This window comes from Nematolebias whitei, chromosome 23 (genome assembly GCF_014905685.2).
Source record: "Nematolebias whitei isolate Nwh7 chromosome 23, NemWhi1, whole genome shotgun sequence".
NCBI classification, from domain to species: domain Eukaryota; kingdom Metazoa; phylum Chordata; class Actinopteri; order Cyprinodontiformes; family Rivulidae; genus Nematolebias; species Nematolebias whitei.
In genome coordinates, this window is record NC_056520.1 from 2,214,781 (window position 1) to 2,225,942 (window position 11,162).

The following is an 11,162-nucleotide window of genomic DNA, read 5'->3' on the forward strand; positions in this document are numbered from 1 at the left end:
GGTCCAGGTGTAGTTTCTCTGGTCCAGGTGTAGTTTCTCTGGTCCAGTTGTAGTTTCTCTGGTCCAGGTGTAGTTTCTCTTGTTCAGGTGTAGTTTATCTGGTCCAGGTGTAGTTTATCTGGTCCAGGTGTAGTTTCTATGGGAACAAAGACAACAACAAACATGTTAATTATAGAAATAATAACAGATATGAACATTATCAGCAGAGTCAGGAAATGTGGTCAGTTTGTCCTCCAGCAGTCTGAGCCTATAGCAGCATAACTAAGGGACAGCTCAGGAAACCCAAGCCAACCCTAACTATAGGATTTATCACAAAGGAAAGGCTTCCAACTGAACAATGTGTCAGTCTCACAGACAGAAACTGGAAGTTGGTTCCACAAGAGAGGAGCCTGAGAACTGTGTTGAGGGTTAGATCTGAACATTGTTGCACGGTGGGTTTTTCCCTCATTTAGTTTTATTTTTCTTCTTTTGGGGCTTTTCGTTGTAAGAAAAGTTTTTCAGAAGATGAAGATGGGATATGTTGTTGGATTAATTCATCCTTCTGTCAAGGGCCTCCTCTTTGACAGAGACCTGCCGGTGTTCCCTGTTCTGGTGTTCCGGTGCCCGGTTCATGTTTTATATTTAATACCTGAACTCTTCTGCGCTCAGATGTTTGTTGATCTGCGTTCGGCTGTTCTTGTTTCTTCTTCTCGCTCAGGTCCAACACATTGTGACAGAAACCAGAGACAAGATCATGCAGTACAAGAGCAAAATGGCGGACGAGGCGGACCTGCGGCGGCGTCTGGCCAGTTTGGAGGAATCTGTCGAACTGCATGAACACATGAAGAGACAGGTCATTCGCTGCTGCCGGGCTCTATCTGTTGGTTGGGTTCATTAAGTCTTTACATTCACAGCAGCAGCTGCCTCACGTGTCTTTATCCCACCACTGAAGCGCTGTAAAGTTATGACGAGGCTTGTTCTGTCGCCGTCAGGCTCTGGCCGAGTTTGAGATGTACCGACAGAGGATGGAAGACTCGCAGCTCTGCACCGAGGCCCAGCACACACAGCGAGTCGTTTCCATGAGCAGAGAGGTACGACTGCACGCACAAACACACTGATCCAAGCCGGCGTGCAGCTCCGAGTGCTTCACTAAACGTGCACGCTTCACGCAGCCTGGTGCCGCCATCGTGTGAACGTTTATCAATCCACACTATCGTGGTCCTGTTTACAATTATTGTTGTTCCGTGTTCCAGTTCCATTCAACTATTCTGTGCGTTTCTCAGCGTCTTTCTCGTCTCTTTCAACAAATCGGGAATCAAAACGTTCGTCTCTTTCAGGACAATCCTGCTCTGACTTTTGGTTTTGATGCAACTTTAGCTGTTTGAAATATTTTAGCCTTTTCTGACATTTTTTTCTCTCACATAAAATGAACTGAGCTCATTTTCCATCCTCCAAGTTTTTAGATGTTTACAACCTTTTACTGCTCCTTTCACATTTTGTTCTGCTTCAGCTTCTTTCAGCTTCCTGCTGCAAATTTAAGCTTGTTTTCAGCTACTTTCAGCTGTTTTGTGCTCCTTTCAGATTTTTTCTGCTAACCACAACATTTTTCTGTTTCTTCTAACTTATTTCTGCTAATTCCAGCTTGTTATGCTCCTTTCAGATTTTTTCTGCAAGTTTCAGCTTTTTCTGCAAGTTTCAGCTACTTTTTACTGGTAGCTGTTTTTATGCTAATTTTAGCTTTTTTGGCTAATGCCACATTTTTGCACTCATTTCAACTTTTTTCAACCTAATTTAGCAAAAGTGTGCTCTCTTCACTTCCTTCTAGTAACTTCAGCTTCTTTCTGTCTTTTTAGCTACTTTTCAGCTGTTTTTTTTTTTTGCTGCTAATTTCAGCTTTTTTCAGATAATTTCCACTTTTTGTGCTCATTTTTGCTTCTTTCAGCCTAACTGGGCAAACGTGTTATTTCTGCTTCCTTCTGCTAATTTAAGCTTGTTCTAACTTTTCAGCTGATTTTTGCATTTTATTTAGCTAGTTTCAGCTTTTTTCAGATAAATTCAAGTTTTTACTTCTGCTACATTCAGCTTAAATAATTTCTTAATGCTAATTTCAGCTTGTTATGCTTCTTTCAGCTTGTTTCTACTAGTTTCTGTCATTTCAGCTACTATTTAGCTGTTTTATGCTATTTTTAGTTTTTTTATCTAATTCTACATTTTTAGCTCATTTCCACTCCTTCCACTTCCTTCTAGTATTTTAAGCTTCTTTCTGCCTTTTCAGCTGCTTTTCAGCATTGTTTTTAGCTAATTTCACAATTTTTCTGTTAATTATTTAAATCGAATTCAGTAAAAATGAGTTCTTTCTGCTTTCTTCTGCTAATTTAGGCTTGTTCTTGCTTTTCAGCTATATTTCGTCATTTTATTTAATTTCAGCCGTTCTTCAGCACTAAGCATTCACACTGCATTTTCACAGGAATGTAATTTCTCCAGTTCCATGAACGATCCACTCTTAAATTAAGTTCGAGCATTTCATGCCGAACATCTGATGTTTGTCGCTGACGTTAGAAGACAGTTTGACTTTTTGAAGGACGAGGTGTAAGAAAAGAGGAGCTGCTGAAGACTTCTGCACAGTCCTGCATACATTGGACCTTCAAAGGTCCTGACTCTGTAACAATAAATGGATTTGAGGTCATATTTGTTGTGTAACGGGTTAAACTGGTCAGTTGGAGCGACACGACGCCCGGTCCGAAGAGAACAGACGACGCTCCGTGGTTTCCGCAGGTGGAGGAGATGCGTCGGGACTTCGAGGACAAGCTGCGGACGTTCAGCCAGGCCCAGGCCCAGTTCGAGGCCGACAAGCGGCGAGCGCTGGACGAGCTGAGGTCCACGCACCGGCAGGAGGTGGACGAGCTGCGCAGCAACCAGCAGAACCACAGCGCCACCTCGGCTGAAGACCAGGAGAAGCTGGCCGAGCTTCACAGACAAGAGGTGAGCCACGAGCGACGGGACGGTGGATTACACGTGCGCTCTGGACACGCTCGCGCGTACCGACTCATCTGTGCTTTTAATGAAACGACAATCGCTGCCGTTGTTGCTTTATTATGGTCCAGTAATTATTAATTATTTTAATTATTTATTTAATTCCACTTTCTTCTTTAAATTCAACGTTTACCCATAAAAACATGTTTAAAAGCCTAACTTATAAAAATATAAATTAAAACATACCATTGTACACAGAATGTTCAGAAATAATTACTTAGGAACAATAAACCACACATTTGTTTTTCTCCGTCTTTTTATTGATTATTAATTAATTTTGGTGCAGTCAATAAACAGTTTTTTTCTGACAAGGCCTACAAGTCCTAAATGTTTTTTTGTATTTAGTCAGAATTTATTTTTAAACGCTCTCGTAACCTCACAGTGACTTTGCTGCCCTCTAGTGTTCAGTACGGGAAAACCCACCACAGTGAAATCCCATTATAAATGCATTCTCTGATCCTATAATCAACCATTCCTTTCAGTAACTTGTTTTAATTTTACCTCCATCTTTACACTTCAGAGTTTCTATACGAGCGCACCGGCGATGTGTTGCTTTTTATGTTTGGGAGTCAGTAAAAATTTACGAGAACTTTCAACTTCCTGAGGAAGGGGTACGTCGTTCTCGGCTGGTCTTGCTGCAGAGCTCCAACCCTCAACTTGTCCGACAAAATAGTTTCAGGATGTAAAGAGCAAAAACACACCTACGTGTCGCTCACATCAACGTTTAGTTACCGTGATGCAGCAGCTCGGTAAGCTCGTGTCTCCGTCCCTGTGCAGGTGGAGTCACTGATGGAGAGGGTGGAGGAGCTGACGAAGGATAAAGTCCGCCTGGTGGAGGAGTACGAGGCCAAGCTGGCCAAGGCCCAGGAGTACTATGAGAGGGAGCTGGAGGCCATGAGGAGGATACATCAGCTCACCACAGAGAACCTGCTGGCCTGGAAGAGGACTGAAGTAAGAAAACGCTACAGAATTATTATATTAATATTATTATTATATATTAATATTATTACAGGTGTAGAAGACAAGGGATACATATCGCCCACTTCCTTTCACAGTTTGGACCCTCATTTACCGTGAAACATTAGTTCACCCGGCGCTGTTTCTATTTCTTCGTGAGCGAATCCATTCCACTTGATTAACAGGAGAATACTCAAACGCTAAAAGTCCACTCCGGGTTTTCCCGGTTACCGACAACAACTCACTGCATGCAGCGTTCCTCGAGGTCATCTGCCTGGGCATGGCGCTCATCTCTTCGACGAGGCGAGGGTAGGAAGGGGAGACACGTTTTGCGCGCTAGCTTAGCGCTACATCTGTAGCATCTTAGCGTGTCTGTATTGCGCGCCGCTAGCTTAGCAGTGCGCTCGCTTTAATGGCTACTGGATCAAGTGTTTGCATATGAAGGTAACTGTAGATGTTAACCCATTAAAATACACCAGAATGCAGGAAATGGCATCTACTTTATTGAAGATTTTCTGGGGAAGGAACCCCCTCCCACACACACACATTATAAATGCTTCTGACGCCAGTAACGTCCAGTTCGTACTTTAAAAGCTTCATTAAAATCCGTTCAGTGGTATATGAGATATTTCGCTGACACGGCAGACCATGAAAAGGTTGCCCAGCAGCAACCGACGCCAGTGGGCTCGTCAAACGACCCAAACAGGAAGTTGATTTGTCACGGCCTTTCTGCTCCCGTTCAGGTGGAGCTTCGTAAGGAGTTCCAGGCTCAGGAGACGGCGCTGCAGCGTTCTCTGTCCAAGCTGAGGAGCGAGCTCCAGAAGGCTCAGGAGGAGGCCCGCGAGAACCGAGACAAGACCAACCGGCTGCAGACATCACTGGCCAACGCCGAGGGAACCATTAAGGTGTCGTATCAGAACATACTTTGTGACGGTCCCAGCTCAGGTGTGTTGGGAGCGGCAGGAAAAGTGTTTATTTCAAAGTGTCTTGAGAAAAGTGCAAACGAAGCTGAATGTTTAGCTGAAGCTGAGCTGAAAGTGGGTTGAACTGACTGAAAACCAGCTGCGGAGAACAGAGACGTGAGTGGAAGCCTCGCGGTAAGATCCGGGTGTGTGAGCGGTGCTGCAGTGTGCTCTGACAGAGCTCCAGGGAGGTCTGAAGAAGAGAGGATGTGACAAACACTAACGCATGTGTGACCTTCCAGAACCTGCACAAGCAGCTGGAGGAGGCCGTCCAGGACGGAGAGATCTGGGTGATGCAGCTGAAGGACACGGAGTACGAGCTGGAGAGCAGCAGGGAGCGGGTCCAGCAGCAGGCCACCGAAATCCTCCACAAGGCCAGTGAGTTGAGCCTCCTGAGGTCGTTGTGTCCCGACGCACAGCAAAAGGGAATCGGGAACACCTCCTGACCGTCCGTGCACGTTGTGAGCGTGATAACCTGAAAAATGTGTCAAGTACTGACTTCATTTTGTTACGTGGCTGCATCTTGGTGTAAGAAAGGTCGCTATGGAAAACTGGCTCATTACGTCAAAATCCAAGATGGCCTCCGCCATATATATATATATATATATATATATATATATATACATATATATATATATATATATGTATATACACATATATATACTTTGTATGTATATATATATATATATGAATTTATATTTAGCCACCCCAGTCACTTCCACAAATAAGCTGACATTTAATCTATGGGGGCTGAGGGCCCCATTGGCCACCCCTTGGCTCCTCCGTTGCACCTGGTGGTGATACAATGTCGTCCTCCTCTCGTTACAATCCGTCACTCTGGAATAAAGCCCTCCCTGTGTTCTCATCCACAGTAACTCCTCTACTTGAATACCTTGCAGTAAAAACATTTAGGTTTCCTTCGTTCTCTGTTCCAGTCCAGAAAAACACTCGTCTCCAAGACTCCAAACATTCAGAGTTCATACGGGGATGTCGGCGTGACGCTCATTTGAATTGGAAATTGTGCTGTAACACCTTCAGCTGATCAGGGTTCTTGTTGGACTGCTTCCAGGTCAGATCGGGTCCTTGCAGGCCACCCAGATGGCCCATGAGGCCACCATCAGGAACCTGGACCAGGAGCAGAGCCGCCTCAAGGAGAAGATCAGCCGGCTGGAGGAGGAGCGGGAGGCGCTGCACAACCAGAACCAGGCCTCCAACGAACAGCACAAGCAGCAAGTGCTCAAGCTGGAGCAGGTGAGGCTTTACTCCCCCGCAGGAGGAGGAGAGGAGGCGCAGTTCGCCGTGTAAACTCTCCTCCTTGTGCTTTTCTTCTCAGTCTCTACGCGAGGAGCATCAGGGCTACGAGAAGGAGCTCTCCAGACTGAGAGCTCACTACGAAGAGGAGACGCTGCGCTTTAAGGAGGCGCAGGTCCGAGCGCTGGAGGAGTTAGAGGAGAAGCACCATGCCATGAGGGAGGAGGTGCAGCAGGAGAAGGAGGAGGAGAAGAAGCTCCTCGTTACTGTAAGTCCAAACAGCAGGATGTTAAAGTGACGTCTTGCTGAGCTGCTAGTCCTTTTGAAACACAGCTTTCATGGTTGATGTTTAGCTCCGCCCACATCGTACCCCTTTTGGACCCGCCCCCTTATATATGATTTAATCTGCTGTTGGAAACGTTAGAAATGACGCTTCAGACAAGTTTTTAATAACTCTACCTATCCTCGTCGAGGTCTTCAGACCTGGGTATTTGCCTTGAGTGTTTTGTGTCGGCGGGTTCCCGTGCGGAACGTCTCGCTCCGACGCTCTGGAGACTCCGCCCACTGCTAGCCCGAATGCCATGTTGGTTTACTGGAAGACATAACGCAAAGAGACGCCGTTCCTCCCAGCGACATCACGCTGTGCTCTGAAACGAAGTGTGCGGACGACGGCATCACGAGGACATAACACTCGCCTCTTTCACACTGGCCCCAGCTCAAGGTCATGGTCACACATCAAGGTCAAAGTTGAAACCAGGTCTTTGCTTGTCCGTACCTTCACTTCTGATCCACTCGAGATTAATTAATGAAACTTGATATGAATTTGCCCCACCAATAGACGGCATGATGCGTAATCTTTTCATCACAGCAGGTCAAGGTCACAAATCAAGGTCAAAGATCAAGGGATTTGCTTGTCCGGTCATTGCTATAGATTCCTGTATATTGGTTTGTTGGCGGGCGTCTGTGCTCGTCAGAAGCTCCTGTCTGAAACTGACTGCTAATTGGTTGGTAAACCCCGCCTCCGAGCCAAGTGAGTGCTATGTGGGGGGCGTGTCTTTACAGATTACCTGGAAGACGGAGGCATGGGGAGTCAAAATGGTGGGGGTGATGGATGAAATAAGATTATGTAAGCCTTATAGTTGACATCCAGAGCTAGCTGTTCACATGATGGAGCATCAGCCTAACAATAGGTCGTTAGCGCCCTGATGGCCGCTTGCTATTCACAGAGGGCGGAGTGATACAATAACAGCATTGTAAGAGGAGGACAGTTGGACATGGAGGCTCCGCCCCGTTTAATGATGTACAGGTTCTCTTCACAAGAGGAGTGGTTACAGTGCTGTTATTGTAAGCATCACTCAGCCCCCTGTGAATAGCAAGCGGCCGTCAGGTCACTAACGACCTCTTGTTAGGCTGATGGTCCATCTTTTTTCATGTGAACAGCTGGTTCTGGCTGGTCCATTATGACAAGGTGCTGTTTATAAGACTGAGCTTGTTGCAGCTCCTCAGACTGAAGAAGTCCTTTGGATAAAAGAAGAAACGTTTCAAGAAGAGGACCTGACTCTACTTTATTAGAACCAGACTTCGGTTCAAAACAACAGCTAAAATTAGCGAAAAGAGGCTAAAGTTAGCAAAACTTTATGTAAAACTGAGACAAGTATACTAGAGAAGGTTACTTCTCTGTTCATGCTGAAGAAGAATAAAGTGGTTTCTGGGCTGAGCTTGCAGGCAGACACCAGGAACGTTTGAAGGTTTGAAGGATGAAGGGAAGTTGTCGGTTTGACGCCCTTTAGGTGTCAATGACGGCTCTTCTTCCTCTGGTCACGCTCAGCAGCTGCCGTGACTCCATTTGATTTCCAGCGGCGCGCTCTCCCCTTTAGCTTCGACCTGTGGAGGATTTCAGAGCTCCGCTTTTATGGTCCACTTAGGCTGACCACGTTCCACAGCTTCTGCACTCCTGACGCTCCTGTGTTCTCCACGTCTTTCTCCCTCGTTGCCTCCTCCGTCTTCCTCTCCAGAAAATGAGTCAGGAGTTTGAGATCAAGCGGCTGTCGCTGGAGGAGCAGCGAGACCGTCTGCAGCAGCAGCTGGACAACCTGAAGGAGGAGCTGACGGCCAAAGTCAACATGGCCAATCAGGAGGTACGCCTCGTCTCTGACGCCGTTTCCTTTCTAGTGTGAGGGTTTGACCAACACCTCATGCCCCTCCCCCACAGGTGTCCCACCTCCAGGAGATGGTGAGAGAGGGGGAGCAGAACCTGAGCTCAGCTCAGACGCAGATCTCCTGCCTGAAGGAAACGCAGGAGAAGCTCCGGATCGAGCTGGACGCAACCAGAGCCCGGGTCCGAGAGACCAGCAACCTGCTCACCGACCTACAGGTGAGGCGGATCCAGGAATGTTCTTTTAAAGTCAAAACGCTTTAAATCTTGACAAACGTTTGATTTATTTCTTTTTTTTAATTTAAATTATGTATATTATTTCTGACAAAGCCTAAAAACCCTTTTTATATTTAACCGTAACGATGCTGCCCTCTAGTGTTCCTTAGAAGGAACTCCACCACAGTTAAATCCCTTTATAAATGCACCTACTGAGCTCATGATTATCATCGTAAACAAACGTGTTCCTCTCAGTTTTGTTTTGTCTTCTCACTTTTACACTTGAGATTTGTTACATTCTCTCACTCAGAGACGTTTTGTGTTTTACATTTGAGAGCTTCTGTAACAATTTACCGGGACGGGCTTCACCTCACCCCTCAAGTGGTTTTTCCCGGCTGAATGTTGCTGTCAGTTCCACCTCATCTCATCCAACAGCATTGTTTTACTTTGGATGTAAAGAGCAACAACACACCTGCACGTGCGTGGCTCAATGAGACTACCTGGATAAATAAAGGGTCAATGCAAAATAATAAAAAATGTTGCTCAATAAACATTTAGCGCAAAAAGAGCAGCTCGACATGCATGCAGGCTGCAGCGTCCGTCGCTCCGCGGCTCAGAATGGTTGAGTAACAGCAAGAACTGAAGCAGAATCAGGTGCTGATGAAAAGATGAAAGAAAATATGATTTTAATAGAAAAGCTCCGTGTCCGACCACCGAGACACACGTGTATGTTGGATGGAAAACACGGCATCATTTTCAGCTGCCGGATCTGGAGGGTCTTCACAAAACTCCAGACCGGAATATTGAAGAAGTCCTTTAGAGCCGACTAACGGAGGAAAATATTATCCATCCATCCATCATCCATCATCATCCATCCATCCATCCATCATCATCCATTCATCATCCATCCATCCATCATCATCCATCAAAAGATTATCCATCCATCATCCATCATCATCCATCCAACCATCATCCATCCATCCATCAAACCATCATCCATCCATTCATCCATCATCAATCCATCCAACCTTCATCCATCCATTCATCCATCATCCATCCATTCATCAAGAATGGATAGTCAATAGTCAAGACAATAATTACTAATTATCAAATTTCAAACAATATTATCGTTTATCGCAATAATTTCTGAATCGCCCAGCGAAATTTATCGTGACAGGCCAAGCTGACTCCCACCTTTAAACCGCTCTGTTACTTCCTCCACAAACACAGATAATAAAGATGGGTTAGTGGGTTTGGACCGAACCGGAATGACCTGCAGGTGTTGTTAAAGCCTGCAGACTCAGCTCGGCAGCAAAACCAACAAAAAGATTAACCTTCACAGAATCGTCTAAATGCTCATTCGCCTTTTCCTGTTCGGCTGATTTCACCTCAGTTAATCTGTCTTAATAAGCCACAACTATACTCTATTTTATTATTTCTATCTTAAAGTGATTCTCTCCTGCATAAAACACCGTCCTCTAAATCATATTTAGATACGCTGAAATGTCAAATATCATCATTTGGTCTGGATGGAGCTGCTCATGCAAGCCTTTTCTCCTCGCAGCCGAAGTCAGAGGGTTTAAAGGTCTTTTAATGAGCTCCTCAGCACATAAGCCCTGGACCCACTTCAGCTGCTGGGAACAGCTGATCTGATGAAGTCCGCTTCCAAACGACTCATTATTAATGCGTTCTGAGGAGGTGTGTAGGTGGGAACGACACGATGACTCACCCAGCTGCTGACACGGGCCGTATAATAATAATAATACTAAAAATAACAATACTTTGACTTTAAACGCCAACAAATACACGGTTTAACCAATGGAACGCCTCATAGGGAGAAATCAGCTACACTTTTATTTTGTCCATGTTTTTATTTATTTTATTTTAGTTTTCAATAAACACAATTGTTTCTAATTTATTTATTTATTGTCAGAATTATTTTTAAATGCTCCCATAACCTCACAGTAACTTAATCAGGTTAACGAGGCCTTAACGAGGTCAACGAGGCGACTGATGACCGTCTCGGCTGAGTTTTGTGCTTTTGTCTGTAGGAGGAGATAGAGACCCAGAAACAGCAGCACGAGGCCAGAGTGATGGCCATCAGGACCGAGGAGAAGCAGAAGATGGACAAGATGGCCGACGACTTGGATCAGAAGTGGAGAGACGCTCTGCGGTGAGAGCCGAACAGAAAACCTCTCAGTCCCACTCAACAGGAAGTGAAGACAGTTTGTGTCGAGGAGGTACCGAAGATCTGTTGAGTGAAATGTCTCCTCCTGCAGGGAGGAGGAGCGCTTGTTGAGGGAGGAGCTGACGGAGGAGTACGACGCAGAAAAGCAGGCGACGCTGACCCAGCTGTCCCAGCAGAAGGATCTGGAGATGATGGCGGCCAGGGAGGGCTGGCAGAGGAAGGTGGAGGACCTCCTGGAACAGGTGGGTCCACCGCCGTCTTCATCTCAACAGGACTCTCAGATATGGTGGGGACCCCTCATGAGCCTCATGTAGACATGGTGGGTTCAGGGACCCATCATGAGCCTCATGTAGACATGGTGGGTTCAGGGACCCCTCATGAGCCTCATGTAGACATGGTGGGTTCAGGGACCCCTCATGAG

General features: G+C 45.9%; 1 protein-coding gene across 2 annotated transcripts in view; it reads left to right on the forward strand.

Moving 5' to 3' along the window:
- Positions 1 to 697: 697 nt before the first annotated feature.
- The window catches only part of LOC119428829 (protein FAM184A), a gene marked incomplete at its 5' end in the record, with an annotated part of 39,008 nt that continues 28,543 nt past the window's right edge, over positions 698 to 11,162 (forward strand). The window contains 12 exon segments of one of the 2 annotated variants that reach the window (XM_037696517.1): positions 698 to 859; positions 972 to 1,070; positions 2,755 to 2,961; positions 3,790 to 3,963; positions 4,713 to 4,874; positions 5,174 to 5,309; positions 6,001 to 6,182; positions 6,265 to 6,450; positions 8,198 to 8,320; positions 8,395 to 8,556; positions 10,605 to 10,726; positions 10,833 to 10,983. In XM_037696517.1, coding sequence (XP_037552445.1) covers positions 698 to 859; positions 972 to 1,070; positions 2,755 to 2,961; positions 3,790 to 3,963; positions 4,713 to 4,874; positions 5,174 to 5,309; positions 6,001 to 6,182; positions 6,265 to 6,450; positions 8,198 to 8,320; positions 8,395 to 8,556; positions 10,605 to 10,726; positions 10,833 to 10,983 — 1,866 coding nt within the window. 2 annotated transcript variants of the gene reach the window in all.